The sequence below is a fragment of the Pleurodeles waltl genome, chromosome 1_2 (genome assembly GCF_031143425.1).
Source record: "Pleurodeles waltl isolate 20211129_DDA chromosome 1_2, aPleWal1.hap1.20221129, whole genome shotgun sequence".
Taxonomy (NCBI): domain Eukaryota; kingdom Metazoa; phylum Chordata; class Amphibia; order Caudata; family Salamandridae; genus Pleurodeles; species Pleurodeles waltl.
In genome coordinates, this window is record NC_090437.1 from 659,077,193 (window position 1) to 659,099,622 (window position 22,430).

At 46.2% G+C, this 22,430-nt stretch overlaps 1 protein-coding gene across 2 annotated transcripts in view; it reads left to right on the forward strand.

The window, feature by feature from the left end:
- The window catches only part of GAB1 (GRB2 associated binding protein 1), a 340,128-nt gene that overhangs the window by 315,534 nt on the left and 2,164 nt on the right, over positions 1-22,430 (forward strand). For both annotated transcript variants that reach the window (XM_069242593.1, XM_069242594.1), the window contains 3 exons: positions 2,305-2,404; positions 2,722-2,845; positions 12,762-12,884. In XM_069242593.1, coding sequence (XP_069098694.1) covers positions 2,305-2,404; positions 2,722-2,845; positions 12,762-12,884 — 347 coding nt within the window. The remainder of the gene's footprint in view (positions 1-2,304; positions 2,405-2,721; positions 2,846-12,761; positions 12,885-22,430) is intronic.

Genomic DNA, 22,430 nt, shown 5'->3' on the forward strand with positions numbered 1-22,430 from the left:
ACTAAGTCTCAAAGTCACCAAACAGAGTGACAGAGTTTCTGGATAAATCAATAGCATTCCCTACCTAGTTCTAACGTCCCTTCTGTGACATGAGTTTTTATCCCTTTTTTGTAATACCTTCCCCCAAAATTCTATTGGATATCCACTATACCCCACTATCTTTAACCTATCAAATTATACATTAGGTAATCCCAATTGTCACCCCACTATAATTTATAACACTTTGACTGGTCTTCATAATTGACGTCTTCGAAGGTGGCACATCCGGGGGGGTTTTCATCACCGCTTGGCACGTTTCTCGGGTCATGAGTTCCTTTGTCCATGGTCAAATGTCCTTGTACATTCTTTCATTTACTTTTGTTTCAAAATTTCTATAAAACTCATACTAAGGCAGCTAGCATGCGGATGAGAACAGGATAGAATTTGTTACATAAAACAAAGGAAAAGAACAAATGCAGGGGCATGGCCCTTTGCGAGTCAGCACACTGAAAAACAGAAAAATATGCTTTAATATGAGAGTTAGGCAGCTAAATCTTCAACTCACGCTATCTTAAGGCCTAAGAGATTTTTCTGTACAATGCGATATCATAAATGTTAATATAAACCATAGCATGAACAGTTTTACTTATTATTATTAGCTTCACGTATATAATTGTGACTACACACGTTATAGTCGAATTTTCAGATGCATGTTTAAGCATTACTCTAATTATTGTCGTTTTCTATGCAGCATTATTAATCATTGATATAAGCATTTCACGTCCAGTATATGTAATATTTAAACTACACTCTCTCAGTACTAATCAAAAATATTTCTAAATAAACATATACTCTTTTAATAAATAGATCTCTGCAGCCAACTGGCCCACTTATATGTAGCATTCAAACCACATAGATGGACACAGATTGAAGATGGGCCCTGCCTTTCCTGCTCCTGGAATGTAGAAACTGTCTGACATAGCTCAGTAAAAATATATTATATGTGAAGTACCTAAGAGCTTAACCCCTTTGGCTACACCACAATCTTAGGTGTTTTACCATCCTAAGTGAAGGCACCATACAGAACTATGGAGCAATCTTCCACCAAAAACGAGGAAGGTAACCATTTGCTTACGCATGCCTAAGACTGTCGCCATGAGCAAGGTTTCACAAAAGGGCGCCTAAAATGGCACACTTACCCTGTTTTGGTATTTGATGTTTTCTAAAACAGACCCCAGACTGAAAACCATGCAGAATTAAAGTACCCGCTGTTCATTGTTATCGTCTGGCTTGACCTCGCAACTGTCCCTAGACAATTATGTGAGAATCACCAGGAGAGGGGCTTTGTCTCTGCCCACGTTGGGAGCTAGGAATATATGTTTTAATTGGGTAAAAATTGTGTGTCAACACAAAAAAGTGCTTGCCCTCCCCTCAGATGTGATATTTTTGTTTATTTATCTACATGAGCTCCAACTTTCAGGGTCACACATGCCACTGTGATACACTATCTAGCTACCTAAGACACTTTAATAGTATGTCGTTTTTCTCTGGCAAAAGCACAGATGTGAGGAGGGACGCCGTTACCTTACAAGGATTTTTAGGTTTGTCTTGCCAGTGCATTAATAAGTTACACCTATTGGCACTGGCATTGCTTGTTACTTTCTTTGTTTTCCATCTACTGCAGTTCCGTAGCCTTAAAAAACAGGTGTCATAAAATAGCTGCCATGTTTGAGAGGTGATCATAGGTCACAGCCAGACATCCTGAGAAGTGTAGTTATTTGAAAATGGTGGTTTTACTTTTTTTGATGCTGTGATGGCCGTTAATACGGGGCACTGCATGTTTATTCCTTCAGGAATTGCCAGAAAAGTGTGCTTGCCATACTGTTTTGAATCTCAAAGTACCACAGGACGGATAATAAAGTTTGCCACAAAAAAGCATGAGATGTTGCTTGGTCGTATTTCCACAAATATTCGTCTAATAGATCCAGCAGCTATCTGTATAGGATGTCTAGGCTTGTTTCATCTGATAGGACGCAAGAAATCGCAGAGTAACAATACATGTGTCCCTGGGGCATAACTATCGTTTATGATTATTAGTGGCAAGTGTGGCTTTTTAACGTGTGCATTCTAAGTGGTATGTTGTATTGCGCACTGAAGGCATTAAAATCCTTTTTGAAAATGCGTTGAGTATGTTTAGTTCTAACTCACAATACTTTGTTCAAACGTGAAAAGTATGTTCTGTCAAGAAATAATGGATGTTTAGTTTGTTTTTGAATTCAACTTCAGCTACGACTTGTTCTCACGGTTCGTCTGTTTTCCATGTAGTAAGACCAGCTCCTTTAAAAATAAAACCTCTGTCGGAATGGGAAGAAATGCAAATGCAAACCCCAATTCGATCCCCTGTCACCAGGAGTTTCACAAGAGAGTAAGTTATACATATTTTAATTTAATACCTGATTGTCGTTTCCTTCTACTGCACGGGTGCTCGCCTACCAGCCTCGACACCAAATCCCGTCGCGCTTTGGGTTTCCACAATTAATATTCATGAGATAAATTCACAACCAATAAATGGGCGGGGGGGAGGGTATTTGCATAGCAGTTGATTATACTGAAAAAAAGGGACTGTGTAGCCCTTGAGGTGCATCAGTCGGTACCCGTGCTCTAGAGAAAGGACATGAACACATTATGCAGACGTATAAAACCCGTGGGTGTTTGTGTGTAAAATACTTTCTGCTTTGTTAGTTCGTCTAGGTTTCCAATGCCTTCCAGGCCGGAGTCCGTTCACAGCACAGCATCTAGCAGTGACTCACTGGACAGTGAAGAGAATTATGTACCCATGAATCCAAACCTGGCCCCTGAAGAACAAGTATGTGACACCTGCATGATTTCTAACCTCCACTACTAAACACCCGCAGAAAATGATATCTTCAGTTGAGAATTTATAAAATTTTACCTGACGGTCTCTTTCACACTACTACGCGCTCATAGAAAATAGTGCATAAAACACACAATCGGTGCCTGTTGCACGATCATGCACGATCATGCAACAAAGCATCTAACAGTAAAAATACAAAAAACGCTTTAAGCTGCACATTTTGTATTCTATTTATAAAAAGTTTATTTAAAAAACAAAAGAGGAAACTAATTCCCTGTCAAAAGCCAACATTTATATTATTTACATCTATCTGAAAATGGCGGTACTACATACCTTGACATAAACATAAAGCCTTCCTAGCTGTTCAAACGCTGGCACACGACACACCTCTTTGAATTGCATGTTCCACAGGACATGCAACCAGGTAACCTGAGAAATGATGTGTGTCCAAAACCAGCATCCATTAACTACATCTCTTTCTAGGTGGACTCCCCTAAAGCGCCTAAGACTCTGTTGTGCTACTTCTCTGACGTAATCTAAACGTTGGACATTCGTGACAAAAGCCAGGGTCAGGAGTCTTGCTAAGATAACTTAGCTGCTCCTTTTAACATAAAGTTATGTGAAATTGGACACTGACTGCAAGAAAATACTTATTTTGGCTACTTTGTCTGTTATTTCCAACTCGTCAAACTTCTGCTTGATTTTGTGAGCATGCCACCCTTCTTTTAATGAGAAAGGGCTCTGTTACGCGGGAGGGGAGCTGGTTGAATTAATATAATACTCGACCTTCTCCCCGATGGTAACGTTCTACTACTCTTTTCTGCCCTAGCTGTTACTGTACCATTGTCTTGGAACTAATAGGAGGTGTGGCTTCTGGAGCCTATCTGCTATCACCGTGACGGGTGGTTAGGAGTTTTGGCATAGAGAAGGTGGCTTCAGATAGGGCAACTATATGGAGTGAGTGGTCTCCATGGTGCCTTATCCACCTACGTGCTGCAGAATATCTGAGCCTGCACCTCCTGGTACAGTGATGGTATACTGCATTGAAAATGATGCAGAGCAAATTCACTGATTTTTCTTAACCAGTACAAGCAGTCATACCACTAATTGATGTGTTCAAGGTTGTGCAGATATTTCTCAACCCAGGTTTATGGTTGACCATTACAGTAGCCTCGCTGTCGGGGCGTGGCCAGGGTCCGGAACATGGCGGACGCCTGATTATCTAGCTCCGGAGGGGCCTGCCGGATTAATCCTTCTCAGCGCGCTGGTCCGGGCCGCCTGCTCACGGAGTGTGGGCTCCCTGCGGCGGACCGCCGGGAGGCGCGATTGGGCCCCCAACGCAGTCCTGGGGCGAGAGGCGGGCGGTGCAGTTTGCTCCGTTACGGGGAGAGGCGTGCGGCCCCTCCCCTGCTGGAAGCCGCGGCCTGACGTGCGGTCGGCCGCGGCGGGAGCGAGGCGGGCGGCCAGAGTCCATCGGCGCTCGCGTCGGAGGCTGAATTTACCGTTGCGAGGGGAGGCTAGCGGCCCCTCCCCTCGCTGAAAGCCACGGCCCGGTGGTGAGCGGCCGACAGCAGCAGGAACAAGGCGGGCGGACCAGGTGCGGCTGTGCTCGCAACTGCGGCGCGAGTCCAGATCGCGGACCCTGGGGCCCCTGATGCAGTTGGAGAGAACTGGGGGCCCTCCCTGGTGTAAGCCCTCAGCGGAAGCGACGGAGCGGGCGTAACGGCCCCACCTTTGCCAGAGCCGACCTGAGGGCATTGTACTTGGCCCAATTGGAGTACCTGGGCACGGAAAAGGCAACGGGATGGGCTGCCTAACGGAGTGTGTCATCTGTGGAGGTTCAGTAGTTGAACACGGATCCCCATGTGTTGCGCCTTGAGAGAGGTGCGCATAACGGATGGCCCCGGGTCAACTGTCTGGCGTGAGGGGACCACGGAGCCACCGGACGTCTTGGGGCACAACTGACTCCGGAGAGAAGATTACGAACACGATCAGGTGGACACCCTTGAGCACGGAAAGAGGACTGGAAAGTGGGTGAGTGCCCCATTGGATGGATGACTGGGCCTTGGCTGTGGCGGGCGCCTGGATCTGGCTGCCGGGGCAGGGCCTGACTGGAAATCCGAACAAAGGCACCAGGGCTGAAATAGGGAGTAATTAGCAGCGACCTACTGCATGAGTGCCCCCCATCCTGGGAGCCGCAATTTAGACACAACCAGCGGAGCTCTTGGAGTTCGGCCAAAAAGGACAGAGAGTAGAAGTTAGAGCTCCAAAGTCCGAAAAGAAGGGACAATCCTAGTTGTGGTTCACACGAACGCGCGCGGGCCGTCTGCCGGGGCCCCCGAGGCGCGCCTGCTTGTCAGACCGATGCCCCCCAAGGGCCGTCACAAGAATAGAACCATGGACCACGAGTTGCCACCTGGGGTGAGCGAAGTGGACTCACTAAACCAATCACAAATTAAAGTTCAGGACACCCTAGACAAGATACTGGGGGCCATAGAGGATACCAAATCAACATTGCAACGTGACATCAACCAGGTTGCGATTGAGGTGGGGCTCCTGAGAGCTGACCATCACAGGTTGGTTGACAGGGTCAAAGAAGCGGAAACCATATTAGCGGACATCGTACCAAGGCAGAAAGACATAGCGGCGGAGGTAACTTCATTGACCGACAGAGTGGCAAGACTTGAACAACGTGCCGAAGACGCGGAGGGAAGAAACAGGAGGAGCAATGTGCGAGTGGTAGGCCTCCCTGAGGGGACCGAAGGGTCAAACTTGGTGGGCTTTCTGGAGAAATGGTTGAGCGAGGTGGTTGCGCCGGGATGCCTGACCCCCTTCTACACCCTGGAACGTGCCTATCGTGTACCATCGAGACCTCTAGCCCCTGGCAGACCCCCCCGTGCTATAATCGCTAAACTTCTGCACTACAGAGACAGGGACATCCTCCTACAGAAAGCCAGAGAGACGGGCCCGTTCAAAGTAGGGAACGGGGAAGTTACACTGTTCCCGGATTTCACGCTGGAGGTCCAGAACAGGCGAAACTCATTCCTAATGGTCAAAAGAGCCCTCCGAGACGAAGGGATCCAGTATTCGCTATTATACCCGGCCAGGCTAAGAGTGATGGTGGAGGGCAAGACCACATTCTTCCAATCGCCGGAGGAAGCATGGGAATGGCTTGAGAGGCGTGGATCCCAAAAAGTGAGACCTGCAAGTGAAAGCCCTGGAGCGAGAAGAGCCCGCCGAGCCCCGAAGGGGAAGAGATCAAGTGACCGCCCTCGGTTGGCACCAACGCAAACGCAGAGAAAAACGGACAGGAGGGCGGCCCTAGAGGCGGCGGCTCGGGTGGGTGGTGAGGTGCCCCCCCCCCCGAGGAGGGACCGAAGAAGAGTCCGATGATACAATGGTGTCCTCTGCCGAGGACTCGGAGGGCCTATCGCCAGCACCGAGTGTGACCCCACAGACAGCCGACGAGCTCGTATAGCCCGGACGTGAAGCGGCGCCCAGAGACATAGCACACTGCTTGAGCGAGTGGCCCCTCCGGACCTGGCTCCCCCCCCTGACTCGACTCTTGCCTGTCCGACTTGGCTGGCGAGTACTGCAGTTATGTGTTTGGAAAAGTTGCATTATAGCACAGTTTATTGGGCAACCTACAGTTCCGGAGGCGCCCTGGGGTTTGGGAGTTGGGGTTTACATTTACAAGTTAAATCGGCTAAATGGGTGGAGAAATCTGACTACAGTAGAGGGGTGGGCATGTGGGGGAGGCTATTGAGATCAAGGGCGCGCCAGACCTGCCACGAGCAGGTCCCAAGCACTGGATGGCAGACTACAACCTTATAACCTGGAATGTCAGGGGGATGGGCACTCCGGCTAAAAGACATAGAGTTATATCATTCCTCAAGAGAAGGGGGGTGCAGATAGCAATGTTGTAGGAGACCCACTTGGCAATGGGCGAGGGAGAGAAACTAAGACGGAGGTGGAGGGGGCGGGTGTTTGCCACGGAGTATTCAGCTTATGCAAGAGGCGCACTGATTTGGATTAGAGCGGGGGTCCCACTGACGGTTGAGTCTTCCAGCATTGACAAAGAGGGAAGGTTTGTGATACTGGAGGGGAAACTACAGGGGATCCCGTTAGTTCTGAGTTGCATTTATGCCCCCAACCAAGATCAGATCCCATTCATGATCGGCTTATCAAGTCACCTCACCCGCCAGAGCACAGGGGAAGTACTAATAGGAGGGGACTTCAACGCAGTACTAGATATAAACATGGATAGGTCTACCCCACCGCTCCAAGGGGCAACATCAATTAAAACAGCACAAAATCTAACTGAGTGGTTGAGTTCTTGGGGGTTAGTGGACGTCTGGCGGGTGCAGCACCCAACCGCCAGGGACTATTCATTTTACTCGGGCCTCCACCGAGTGCACACTAGAATTGATAGGGTGGTCTGCACCTCGGGACTGGCTCGCGATATGACCCAGTCTGAATACCTTGCTCGCACAATATCGGATCATAACCCTCTACTACTAACGATGAGGGTATCCCGGGACAGGCCGCCCATCCCGTCATGGAGACTGGCCCCTGCGACACTCGAAGATCAGGCATATAGAGAGGCACTGCGCAACCACCTAACAGAACACATTGAAACAAACAAGGGATCCACCCCCTCCAGGGTGGTGGAGTGGGAGACACTCAAAGTGGTGACGAGGGGTTTCTGTCTCGGGCAGTCGGCGGGAGTGAGGCGCACACTAGAGAGGGAGCTAACCGCCCTGGAGGAGGTCATACACGAGGGGGAGCTAAGACAGGGCCCTGCAGCGCAAGAGGATGAAAAATATAATCAAGCACGCAGAGAACACTCACAGGCTGAAGAAAGACTAAGATGCCATGACATGCAAAAATATCTAGGATCCATACAATCTGAGGAGGGGAGGTCGGGTAAACTGTTGGCATGGTTGGTGCGCCCAAACGGAGATAGTGAACCCATCACAAGCGTGCTGGATAGAAGGGGAAACCGTAGGCTATGCCCAGGCCCCATCAATGACGCATTCAGGGATTATTACGCACACCTGTATAGAAGACCTAACGACTTGGAGACGGCGACATTTGACAACTACCTGTTACGGATCCCCCTACCGGTGCTGGATCTCGAGGATAGGGATAGGCTAGGAGGGCCAGTGACCATGGAAGAGATAAATGATGCCATAACGCAGCTGGCCCCTGGGAAGACCCCTGGTACAGACGGCCTTCCTATGGATTTTTACAAGAAATATAAATCCTTACTGACTCCCTGCTTGGCGGAGATGTATGCGGAGGCAATACAAAAGGGGGGGCTACCATGTACACTACGTGAGGCGCTGGTAGTCCCACTCCCCAAGACAGCCAACAGGGAGGCTTCGGTGTCCGACTTCCGCCCGCTATCCATGCTAAATAGTGACTTCAAGATCCTCAGCAGGATCTTAGCCGGCCGACTGCTTCCCCACATGTCCACACTGATACATGCTGACCAAAATGGCTTCATTCCCGGTCGCAGCACCTCTTTAAACCTTAGGCGACTCTTCTCATTATTACACATGCCCGAAGAACTGAGGCCGCTGGCGGGGACCCTGTTGGCGGTGGATTTCGAGAAGGCATTTGACTCAATTCGGTGGGACTACCGGAGGTCGGTGATGTTAAAAATGGGTCTGGGAGAAAACTGGGTTAGATGGGTGGACCTGTTGTACTCGTCCCCGCTAGCAAGGGTGAGGACGGGTAGAACAATCTCCAGGGCGTACCCGGTGTTCCGTGGCACTAGACAGGGGTGCCCCCTTTCCCCACTACTGTTTGCCCTGGCTATCGAGCCCCTGGCGACTCGGCTGAGGGAGGGGGGTGTGGGTAGGGGGGTCGAGTGGGGGCCAACTGAACACATTGTCTCCCTTTACGCTGACGATATATTAATTTATCTTAGGGACGGTCCCAGTGGTATCCCTTGGGCACTTGGGGCACTGGAGGACTTCGGGGTGGTTTCGGGACTGCGCCTAAACCGTGGCAAAACATACGTGTTCCCTTTGACTGCAGGTTGCGAGCGCCCACCAACATGCCCGACAGACGTGAACTGGGCCCCTCGGTCCTTCAGGTACTTGGGTATTCAAATATTCCACTAATTGGAAGATCTCAGGGAGGGTAACCTTGGCAAAGCGACTCGATCCTTGAGGTCCTCGGTAGGGTTTTGGCGCTCCCTGAAGTTATCAATAATGGCCAGAGTGGCACTATCTAAAATGATCATGCTTCCAAGACTCCTCTACTACTTTGTCAATTTACCATTGTTGATCCCTCCGGTATCGTTCCGTGACTTGAACGTACTGCTTAGAGAGCTAATTTGGGACAATGGACGTAGACGCACTGCACTCACGACCACTTGTAGGCCGACCCGCATGGGAGGACTGGGTGCCCCCGACTTTGAGGCTTATTACTTGGCATCCCAACTACAGTGGGTAGCCGGCTGGCTGGCGGGCAAGGGACACCTGGACCTGTGGACAACCCAGGGGGTAATGGACACGTCACGGAATACGACACACATGACAGGCAAGAAAATAGTCCTGCCTGGAAACAACATGATGTTAAAAGTCGCAATGGCATGCTGGAAGAGATGCGCGAAGAGAGTAGGAGTGGGCCCACCATACTCCCCGGCCTTACCGCTCTCGGCACTGATTATGGAGTCTGGGGGGAAAGGACCGAAAAGCCTGGGACTCGGTCCCTGGACGGGTGCAGGGATTGAGACGGTGGGTGGACTATTCGAGGGGGGGGTACTGAGGGGCTTTGCTGATCTAACGGGGGTGGGTGTTCCCCGGGGTCAGTTCCTGCTCTTCGGGAAGTTAGTGCACGCACTGAAGGACCACTGGTGCACGATAAACGCTGAACCCACTCCTCACAGAGTATTGCACCTCCTACTGACGTCGGGGGAGGAGCCCCACTTGATAACCCAAATATACCGAACCCAGTTACAATCCATATTAGATCCCTTGCAGTCATTGAGGGAGCGATGGGAAGGCACGATTGGGCGGGACTTGTCTGACCCTGAGTGGAACAAAACGTTGGCATACCCCCAGACGATCACACGGAATGCGCGGTTAAAATACATCCAATATAATTACCTGCACAGAACGTACCTAACACCGCACCGACTATTCCGTATATACGGGGGGCCCCCCAGGGCGTGTCCAAGATGTCGGGGGGGTGAGGCAGACTTTGACCATATGGTGTGGGGGTGCCCAGTGCTTCAGGTTGGTTGGAAGGAGATATTTTCTATTCTGTCCCAGCTATTCGGTACGGAGTTACTCCCTACCCCGGAACTGTGCTTACTGGGTCTCAGGCCGGCAGCATTAAACGGGAAAGTAAGAGGGCGTTTCCTGGACCTAACCCTGGCCCTTTACAAAAGATTGATCTCAAAGGGCTGGAAATCCTCAGACCACCCCTCACTGGCTGATTGGAAAAAGGATGTTACGAAATGGTCCAGGGCTGAACTACAGGTCCTGAAGGCGGAGGAGGCCAAGGGCATCCGTCAGGTTCCTATTGCCCCGGCCTGGGAAGACTTAGTGGCGAACTGGGTTGGACTATGCAAGAGAGCAGCAGCCCCAATGGGAATGGTGGGAGATACTTAGCACATCTTGGTGGATTGACCTATGGGATGGGACCCCCCGGGAATTCCATGGGGTAACTGAACACTCGTAGAGCCCACACTGAGGAACGCGAAACAGAAACCAACGAGCCACCAAATACTATATCACCATTGGATACGGGGATGAAGCGAACGGCCTGTTGTCCCCCCTCTCGCGATGGTGCGCCTGGCCTCCCCCTACATGCTGACATGCTTTAACTCCTCAAACACCGTTAGCTACAAATCCCACCCACATAACGCCGTAAAGTTGTTCTCCTATCTTGCTTATTTCCCCCCCCTTTTTCTTTTTTTTTCTCTATCCATTTTTGTATTTTTCTTTTTCTCTCTTTTTTCTTTTTCTCAGTTTGCTTCGCTCTCATACAGAGTAGAACGGGTTTAAGTTGACTGATCACATATATGAGTTAAATTGATAGTATAAGATTGCGAAGTGTATAGCACGGCTCGTCATAGGGTTGGGTATATCAACACCAAGTACCAACGAATGCATAGAAAATGTTAACAATACCAAAGTAATAAGTAACTAAACTTGTATAATGTGTGTCACAAATGCAGACTGTTTAATGCTCACATACAACAAATGCAAGTTGTTAACTCGAGCAAACGTATAAATGTAAAGCAACAAAAGGTTAATAAAATATATTTAAAAAAAAAAAAAAAAAACAGTAGCCTCGCTGTCATCTACCAAGCATCTATCTACTGTGCCATTCTTAACTTGTTTTTGACGAGGGCGAACCTGTAGTTTTCGCACCTACAGTCTGCCCCACCATATTATGCTTTATGCCCTCTTCAGGACCCATTACCGATTTTTGTGCATCTTTAATCAATGTTTTAACACCATTTTTGCTTAAGTTTGCCATTTTTACTCTACGGATCTACGGAGACCTTGACATTCATTTCGACAACCAGTTTAACGCTATTACAAAATCTCTTATAGATTCAAGGTTTTAGATGTGTCCCTGCTTTCAACGGCTTCTACTCATAAAGCCAGACCTCTATTAGACCACATTTTACCTAGCTTTCCTGACATCAGGCCCTTTCCCCGTTAATCCCTATCCCCCCCTCCCGACAACCCCTCCACCTCCAACGTGGTCCTACCTCTTTGCAGTGTCTTTCACACTCTGTTAAGGAGTCAGCTAAGAACATTTGCAGCGCTATTAGTACTAAGTCAGCCATCCCTGGGCTAACATTAATCCTTCCAATATAGCTTTGTCATTAATATCCACTCAGTTTGACTTTTCCTTAGATATCATGGAAGCGCCAGATAATTTTAAATCTCTTGCTATGTACAGCTCTGGATACTCCTATTTCTCCCATAACCAGACCCACTTTCCAAAAATATCCATCTGCTCCTTGGTATAATGATCAACTGAAAACTGCCAAATACATTGTAGAAATCTGGACACACCTTGTGCTATTCCTACAACCCTGTGGATAAAGCTAGCCACAAATATGCAAAAAACACTACCAGCATTTAATCCATTGTTCACATAAGCTATACTGTTCCAACAAAATAGTCACAGCTCGTAATGCCCCTAGAGAAATTTACTCTTGCAATGGACTTAATTAATCCGGCGGCTTTCAGGAAAGACATTTCATTCTTATATGAGATGTGTTCTAACCGATTTTCCTTCTTCTATAAACCAGTTGTTTATTATTTTGTTCACCTTCGCTTACACAGTTCTTTACAAAAGAGTAATTTCTTTAAACTGTAAATATCTGGGGCATAATTCACAAAACTTGCTTTCCCAAGTTCAGCGTACTTACACAGTAAAAGTTTACTCAGAGCCAATTTCTAATCCTTCGCTACAGAACAAGAATGTGACATTTCACCCTTGCAAAGTGGTATTTGTAAATATTGACATTTTGATAATATATTATTTCATAACTGAATTTGCAAATTAAGGGTTGGTGCAGGTTTGTGGGTATTTTGGTCCTGCTAGTAAAATGAGTTTTCACCCACAAACACACATTTTGTGAGAATGTGCCTACTTATTGTACATAGCTTTCCACAGTGGAAAAGCTTGCAGATTTACTCCTGTCCATGGCCTGTGTACAAGGTGGCACGCCATGAAGTCAGGTGGGGGTGTAGGGGAAATTGTTCTTCCATGGGCTTACATTTCCTTGTGGAGAAATGTAGGAGAAAACCTACAGCATGGGGAGGGGATAATCTACTTTTTCCATCTGCCGTTTGTGAGCTGGATCTATGTTGTTTGTGATAAATTCATTCTAACAGATTTCTAATTATTGTTGCTATCATTCTAGAACTTGTTTGGCAGCAGTAGTCTTGACGGAGGAAGTAGCCCAGTGGTGAAACCGAAAGGTGATAAGCAGGTGGAATATTTAGATTTGGATCTAGAATCTGGAAAATCAACACCACCTCGGAAGGTACATCAGGCTGAAGACTGACTATTTATAAAATAAATGTATCTGTTTATTTATAATCTCTGTGTGGTGATCTTAGCCTCCATTACCTGCTTAAGCACACTTTTCTAGTTTCTCTACACTCTTTTTAAAATGTCTCCCTTTGCCATTGCATTCATGCTTGTACCATCAATAACCGCTTTATCTGCTGTCCAGCTCCTTGTGTATTGGTCAAATGACTGGGTCAGTTGCTTCCTTGACTGACGCTTACTCTTTAAGAATCCTCCTGCTCTCTGTCAATGTTTTAAGGGGCAGTTTTTCAAGCTCCTTTCACGCCCCATCTCTTCCAATTAACTCTCATTACCTGGCCCTGCTTCCATTCTGCACACACCACCGTTCCCTTCCTTGGCTGTGCTAGTTTTCTAATCCTTCCTTGTCACCAAGAATCAAGGTAATTTTTGTGGTTTCTCACGTTGCACTAATGTTAACACTTCTGTGCTACATTTAACCTTATATATATATATATATATATATATATATATATATATTTGCAATTTGACTAGTTGAATCACCTATAAATTGAGGAGCACCTGTGCTGCACCTGATGATAAAGCTCAACATTAATCTTAAAAAGTATTTTGCTCTTGTGTAGATCATATCTTCACTGCGTTTCTTCACTATAGTCATCAACAATATGAGTTGTCTCACTCTTGATTATAGGTTGGGTTAAACCTCTTAACACCGAAAAGAGAAACTTTACCTTTTGCAGCATTAATCTTTTCTGGATTCATATGCTTTACATGATTCCACTATTCTTTCATTGTGTCCGGAATTGTCTGTCCAGCAACAAGGAGAACCCAGAAGAAACAGAAGTAGCATAGGGAGAAGGCTCTGACGTCGAAGAGGTTGTTGAAACTGAGGGAGAGAAGATTCAGGAGAAGTTGGCGAAGGACAGCGAGATGAAGAAGTGCCAGGTAACATGGGTGGAGTCAGCCCTACCTAAAGCATTTGGACAATAGACTCTCAAAACCTACCCTAATACCAAAGACAAGCACACCCTAATACCAAAGGTAAGCACAAACAAAAGGAAACTACAGTTCGATGTCAAAAGACACAGTTGGCAAAAAACCATCAGAACTGTTTCCAACACTGAAAAGTGAGAGGAGCAAAGGTCCCCCTCCCCCTTTAGAAGGAGGCATCGGAAACATAGAGGAAGAGCTCAAACTCGAACATAGAGCTCTCTAGGTCAGAAGAAAAAAACAAGGGCTCAAAGTCGAAATGGAGGCCCTGATGAAGAGAAGGATGGAGCTGCAGCAAGAGGTCAATGACCTAAACAGACACACAGTGGAAAAGGTCCTAGAAGTCCATGAAACCAAGACTTTTTCTCTTTACATTTCTTAGTACTAAAGCCAGCCAGTACTCCCAGACCCATTCTGGACATACATGGGTGCCCTGAACAGATTTGTAAAGACGCAAAAGTCCAAGATAGTCATTGTGCAAGAGGACACCCAGCGCCTGCAGAAGATGGACTATAGGGCAAACATAGATCTCAAGGGAACCTCACTGCATGTGCAGATGAACTAAAGAGATATGTTCCTGAGGATCATTGAGGACAAGGTCCATTACCACTTCAGGGGCCTAGCCTTTGGGATAGAACTTGCACCAGAGGGATTCACAAAGTGGCTTGCTGTAGTTGCAGCATACTTGAGAAGACGAAGGGATACAAGTTCACCCCTACCTAGGCGACTTACTAGTAAAGGTTAGATTGTTCACCTGGTGCCCTGGAGCAGAAATACTGTTAATCAGACACTCCACAGATTTGAGCTTTTCCTAAGCATGGAGAAATCGTCAACAGCGCCAGGGAGAGAGAAGAGACTTGTGGGGGCAGCACTAAACGTTACAGTGGCAAAAGGCTTTCCCAATCTTCAAAAGAATCCTGGCACTGATAGAACAAACTATTTTGCCAGAAGGGACGCTTTCAGACAGTTGGGAAACTAATGGGCATGATGGCGGCGTGCATATTCCTAATACCATATGCCAGGTTACACATGAGACCACAACAGTAATGGTTACTGTGTCACTGGTCACAGACAACAAGGAGTTGGGAGTATGTAGTGGTTGTCTCAGAGAAAGTACAGAGGGAGATATGTGGTGGAGCACAGGATACATCAAATTGGGCAGGCCTTTAAAACACCCAGCTCTGTCAGTGTACATCACAACAGACACATCCTATACAGGGTGGGGGGCTTACATGGGAAATCTAAGCGTCCAGGACTCATAGACAAGGTTCTCAAATCTGGTGGAGATGCCACAAGGCGGCGTGATGAGACTACCACCTGAACAGGGCTTGTTAACAATGCAAAGGTACCAATTATACCACCCAAATCTAACAACCTGCAGCATGGTTCCTGAGGTCTTGGCCTCCTGGGGCTCTTACAGAGTACCATGGAGGTACATAAAGAAGCCAGAAGAGATAGCACAAGGAGGGGCTACACAGCAGAGTGGAGAAGGTTCTCACACTGGTATGACAGGCAAAAACTCAATGAAAGTTGGACACAGGACACAACTGTGGTCTAATACCCCAGTCATCTGCTAGATGAGAGTTTAGCATGCTCCTCTCAAGGTTCACCTCTCTGCCATAATAGCCTACACAAGATGGGTCACAGGAAGAATTTCATTGAATACACCAGTGGGCAAGAGATTTCTGGAAGGGGCAAAGAGTTGTAGTCCACCAAAGTGAGTGCCTTACCCCTATGAAATGTAAATTTAGTGCTAACAAAATTCATGAAGTCCCCATTTAAGCTGATGCATAAAGTAGACCTCATATTCCTAACACTCAAGCAGTGTTCTTGATCGCTGTCACAAGAGTGACTTTCAGACACTCCAGCGCAGGAACTTTATTTACAAATACACAAGGACAGAGTAGTAAAGAGGACCAAGCCACAGTTCTACCAAACATGTTCTCACATTTCCATGCCAGTCAAGCAACACAACTACTGGCCTTCTACCAGGATCCAAAAACGCAGGCTGAAAGAGCCCTATACAAGGGAGAATTCATGTAATACTTACAAAAGTCAAGGGAAATTTAGAAAGCACACCTATTCTTCATCTCCTTCATAGTAGGAAACAAAGGCCACCAGTGAGCAAAGGCACAATTGCAAAATGGATAGTCCAAACAATCCAGACATGCTACAAAACAGCTGGAATAATGCTTGGTCAGAGACCAAGAGCGCACTCAAGGAGACAAGGGGCTACACTGTCATTCATAGTGAGTGTTTCGATAAACAATATCTGTTTGGCAGTTACATGGTCTTCCACACACACTTGCATAAAATGCTATTGTCCAAGCAAATGGAGACGCAGGTTGGAATGAAAGTACTAAAGCCCCTGGTCACATCCACAAACTCATTCTACCCAGCCTTACTAGAGGGGAGAATACTACTAAATAATGCACACCATGTAAAGTCCAAAAATATTCACACTGGAAAATTAAATGGTTATTTACCTGCAGGAGTACTTTTGCACCTTAAAGAATTTCTGGATTCACAAGCTAACCAATACTCAAAACACATTGTTCTGGTCCTAACCAAAGAGACTAAGGTATCCCCATTCGAGTACCCTATCCGTTGATAGGTCAGAAGGAATATTTTAATTTTCATAGCAACAGCTCTCGCCCACCCAGGAGGGTGGCAAGCTTCATTATCAGGCCGATAGGAGGAACAGTACAGTTCTGAGTATATTTATAGAAGGGACTGTGTGTGCTGAACATTTATTACTCCCAGTCCCTCAATTTTGTTCATGGTTTACATGCTAACCTCCCTGTAAAGGAGGATGCTGAAGACAACAAACATCTAAAGAAAACATAGAACAACTGAGAAGCTGCAATTAAAACAAGTCACCTAATGGGCACAGCTGGCAAGTTTCCGAGGTCCATGGGTGATGTGCTGCTCCACTCCAGGTTTTTTCTTTGCGTTCTGAGAGCTGTAGTCCTGTTTTATGATGGAAAAAACAAGACTACAAGTCCCAGAATTCAAAGAAAAAATATGGAATGGAGCAACACATCACTCATGGACCTGGGAAACTTGGCAGGGCTGAACAGAGAAAAAATGAATTTGAAGATGGTGAAGTACAAAGGGGCTTTTGCAGCAGGCGTGTGATGTAATGGATGGACAGGGCAGGAAATGGTTGATGCTGCCCAAGTTTGGAAAAGAAAACGGGGGAGACTACAAAGACAGTTCCAGAACCCAGCCAGTGGATTGTGGAATAATGCACTGTATATACATCGAGAATATTCTTCAAGCTGCAAAACTATTCCTACCTGTAAGTAACCATTTTGTTACTCCTTGACATAGTTCAAGTTCCCTAGCTTAAGTTCCTTAAGACACTTTCAATGTAAAGCTATTCATTTAAGATGAAAGACTGCAGCTTTTTTGCCAGTCAGTTCAAGTGAGAAATAGATAGCTCGTTAGGGAAAACTGAAGCAACGTGCATTGGCAATTTGGATATTCAAGGAGCTGCTGTATGTTGAGTCCCGAGGAGCTGTTCTTGAGTGATTTAGAAAGGAGCAATTTGGAGGTGTTGCATCAGTAGTAGAAATCGGGCATCTGTTTAGTAGCAAATATCACATTAATACTAGGGAGTAAGTGTGGCATGTTGGAAAATATGCTGCTGCTACAAGAGGACATGTCACTACTATGGCTTCTACTAGCTCCTGGGAAGTTGCCACTTTCTTCGGAATCCTAGGTCAAATCCAATTATTTGCAAGGTTAGACTTCCTCAGTACAGCATAAAGGCAGGAGAGTTCCAATATTCTTGGAACTCTAGGGAAAGTAGCAATGATGTTCTTGAAAGAGCACATTCCTTCAGTTCTCTCTCATTCAGCTCCACAAGAGGGAAGGCCCATGTTGTACTACTGCAGAGCCTGAGAGTATCAAATAAGCTGGTCTGTTAGATTTAATTTCTTCTTTGGACAACATGTTGACTTAGAGGGTTGTGTAAATGGTACTAAGTTTCTGGAACTGATATTGCATTCTTTCCTGTGGGTATACTGAATCTCTTGTATAGAGATGTTGATAACGGATTTTAAAGCATCTGGCCTGGTTCTTCTTTTTGGCGCATAGGCGGCCTCCTGGCTCTTCACTTCCACAATATGTCTTTTTGCCTGGTGTGCTCTGAGCAGGTTAGCTAATTGCTTACCAGGTTTGTTGCCTAGTCCATAGAACTTTTTCTCAAGTTTAGATAGATGATAAACTTCCCTGCCACATTCCAGACCTCTCTTTTTTTAAATTGTGTATTTGTGTATCTGTTTTGCCCCCTACCCCCCCCCCTTCTTTATGTAGTCGGGATAGTTAGGTCCTCTCCAACCTTTTTTAGTCTTGAAGCCTCTGCTATAAAGTTTCCTCTAAGTACTGCCTTCAGTGCCTCTCACAAGGTTACTGCCTTAATGTCTCATGTAGCATTGTATTTTTTGTATTCCTCTATACTATTATTTATAACTGGGGGATTTTTCAGAAGTGCAACTTGTAGTCTTCCATCGGCCCCCACACCCCCTTTTCGTCGGCCCTGTGCGGGGCGGCATAGCCTAGGAGGATATAAGTTCTGGCATAGCACTTGTTTGCTGTGGAGAAGTGGGAGAAATCCACCCATAGCTGGTGGCTAGCCCCTCAAGAGTCTGCAAGTCTCAGATCCTGTAACTGTCTTCCATGCTGTCGAGATAGCCACCATCTCCCAGTCTTATTCTGGGTCTTATCTGATGTACCATCCAGTCACCATTTACACTGGGGCCAGATTCATTAGCGTGTGTAGCATTTGACTAAGGAACTCCTCTTGGCCATAGTTGGGCACATAAACTGATTCAAGTGTCAGTGGTTCCCCATTGGAGGACCCCTTATATTACTATCCATCTATCCTCTTTATCTTTTAAGCATCCTTCAATCTGTATGGTACAGTTTTGAATGATCAGAATACTTAGCTCTGTGATTTTTCTTTCTCTCTCTCTCGCTCGCTCTCCCTCTCTCTCCCTCTCATAAATATTGCTTCGGAAACTCTCTGGTTCGAAATCGGTTTTGGTGTTGTCACAGGAAATGGGTCTCCTGGAAAAGCCTTGTGTTTGCTTGTAGTAGTGTTAGCTCACAAATTATCCCTCTTCCGGGTTATTCAGTTCTCTGACGTATGTAGTGACGTTTAATGTAGAAATTCTGTGTATTCTGGGGCAATGATTTCATTCCCATTCTTATGACTGAGTTTCAAACACAAGATGTGTTGCTGTAGTTTTAGGTGGCCTACTCCCCTCACTCTTCTTTCCCTTTCAACAACCATACCCCTCCAAAGAATGATTAAAGCAACCTCTACGAACCAGAACATAAAGTTAATAATGTTTCTAACACAGTATGTCTATAGACCTAAGTACAAGAAGCCCATAAAACTATATCAAGCATGTTGGCCTCTGTCTGCGATTGTGACTCACCGCCTCCACCACAGACCACATCTCTACACACTGATGATTCTGAAGCCCCCTGCCTTCTAGGTGGTCATACTTAAGTTCTCCCAATTCTCTGGCGGCAGCAGTCTACTTTTCGTCCTTGGTTCCTTGGCTTGAAGGTGAGTGTTACTAACTATTTGTTGATGTTCCAACACCACCTTACATCGAGCCGGTATTTCTTCTTTTCTCGATGTGCGCCTTCTCTGCCCATTAAGCTACATGCATTTTGGTTGAAGTATGTTCCCATGGCACTTAATTTCCAGATTGTCCTGTGTGGGGTAACACTCCAAATGCTACAAGGCACTCTCTAGGATTTCATGGACCAGCTCTTCACCTGCCACTTGAAAACAGAGTTGGAAAGGATGGCTTTATCCTTAATATCTTTTCCTCCAAGTAAAACTGTCAAATCCTTGAAAGCCCATCGCTCAATGAGTTTAATGGGGGTTAGGTCCTAGAATATCTGCACATCTGTACCATTGTATGGAATAGGTCCTCATTTCTAGACCACCCTCATGATTGTCTCCTTTTCTTCAAAGTGGTGCAAGAAAGTTTGTTGGTTTCTTCGAGTGCTAGGTGCCTGTGATCATTGTATGGAAACTGTTCTCCAGATCTTCCTGCTTCTTTTCTTGGAGAATAATAAACTGTTCATTCAGGGTGATTAGACAGGTTCTGTATTCCTCCAGTTCTACATTTCTTTTGTCTTGTGTAGTCTCCAGCAAGTTCACTCCGTTGCCTAGGTCTCCGACTTGCATATCACACCTTACTCAGCTCTGATCTCTTCCAGGAATTGCATCACGAAACCTGTTGTGAATCTTTCACAATCTTCTGAGGCCTCCTGTGTTGGGACTCTCTAATCCCCGTCAGACTGCTTGGAAAGGCGAAATGAGACCCCTATTTTCTTGGTAGAGTTGAAGCAGTTGTGTAATGATACCATCCCAATTGCTCGTGCCTGCCAACATGTTTAAGTGCAGCTGATAATCTCTCCTCAGAAACAAGCCTGGTGCAAGGATCTCTGTGTCCTTGTTGCTGGGGGTCTGACTGGGTATATTCTCATCTCTGCTGTACAGAGGTTGAGGAGCTTATGGTCAAGTTTCCTCCTCTGTCTTCTCACAGGCTCACAACGGGGTGTCCGTCTGCAAATAAGGCCCCCTCGTTGTCTTTCACCTCCTAGTTACTTAGTACAGTGACCAGTTTGGGCTTTATTCAGATCTGTTTCACTCTCCCCCTTGGGGTCAATATGACTTATCCCAGTTTCCCAGTGCCAGTAGCCAGGAGATTGCCTGTATCTGTTTTGCACATTCTGGGAGGGAGTTTACTGCTCTCCTTTATAGCTTTGCTTTAGGCTCAAATTCTTGGGTACATTATATTACCCTCCTGGTCCAGCCCTGGTGCCCATTTATTCCTGTCTGTACATTGTGTGGGACATTCAGCAGTGTTGTGCTCACCCATATATCCACACTGTCAAGGTGCACACTGATGTCATCCATACAGGCCCCCACTTTTGACCAGGTTGTTTATGTACCATTTTACTCACATCTTTGTTTTCCATTATATTGCTGCCATTCCAGCTTTCCTTCCCATTAAATTACACCCATCAGTTGCTGTTTTGCCCGCTTTGTTGGCCCATGTTTGCTGCAAACATAGGTAGCGTCCTGGCCGCTAGGTGCCACCTCACCTGCTTCCTTTTGTTTAATGGTGCACCTGCCTCTGTGTAGACTGCAGACTCCATCGCTAGCCTATTGTCCTAGGGTGTCCATGCCGGTGATACCTCTTATCCACCCCTTATGGGATTTGTTCCCGGTATGGGCCGTAATGCTGGAAGCGATCAGAGTTCTTCAGTCTGTGCAGCAACTGCATTTAGCTTTTTAGAGTCAAGCCTGCAATAGCATGCACTTGTGAGACACTTATTAACGAAAAACGGGCTTGGAGCCCCCTTGTTGCTTACCATTTGTTGGCTTGCATGACACTCTTCTTTACAGCCTTGTAATTGGTCACTGAAGGCTTAGCATAATTTTCATTCCTTTCTGTGGAGCAGGGACCAAACACTGCTTGAGTCATCTTAATCAATGCCTGTCCACTGCCCTTGAGGTGATTGACATACTTCTTTTGAACTTCTAGAGCCCTGCAGATAGAAGGCGTGTGATTGACAAAAACATGCCCAGCACGACAAACAAAATTGCAGAGTTTTATTTTCTGTAATTAGCTTTTATTTTGCCTTGTCTTTTTTTCTCACTTTGTACTCATATTCTGTTTTGTATTTTCTTACTGGCGCTGGTATCAAAAGATGATAGCTTCTTCTTAATATTGCAAAGCGATATTGTTTCTTTCTTATCCGTAATTTCGTAAATTATGCTTTAACACGTAATCGTGACGGGAGGCTTCTCAGCCTGCAGCTGTTGAGGAGTGACCGCACTAGGCATCGCCATCTTGCTTTAGGCCGCTTACTCGAATTAGTTATACAACACTTCTGAAAAGAAACAACCCCACTCAGCGAAGATTGAGATGCCACTGCCAAACGTAGAATGAAAAAGATGTTACCTTACTAGTGCAGGTGAACAGCAATGGCACGTGATAGTGAGGGCTAGTATGTCTGAGCATGTGTATCCCTTGTGACGGTACGTACCTGGCTTTCTGATGAGACATGGTTGTGTATGCTTCACTCTGAGGTTTGTAAATAAACTTACATGATTCACAAAGGGTTTTCTGAGCCCACAAACCAGGGTGGAGGCAGTTGTACCGACTGAAATGGTACTATAATATGCATGATAAAAGGACCTGGTAGTTTGTCTCCAGCACAGATAACGCCAAGCCGAAAATAGAAAAAAAATGGAAAAGTGCATCTAAAAAGTGTGGAGATCATTAGTGTGTTTTTAGAGCCAAGACATTAGTGTGATTTTTCTCCATTTTCCTTACAGAATTTAGCTGGTTTTCCTACAGAACTTTGAATATTAATGCAGCTTTTCACATTTTTACGCATATGTGCACTGCCTCTCTTTGAGTGTCATTGCAGCAGCCGAACTCAGTCTGGTTAATTGGCAGAGGGGGTTCTTTGGTGAGCTCTAGTGTAACATAGAACAAGCTGGACTCCT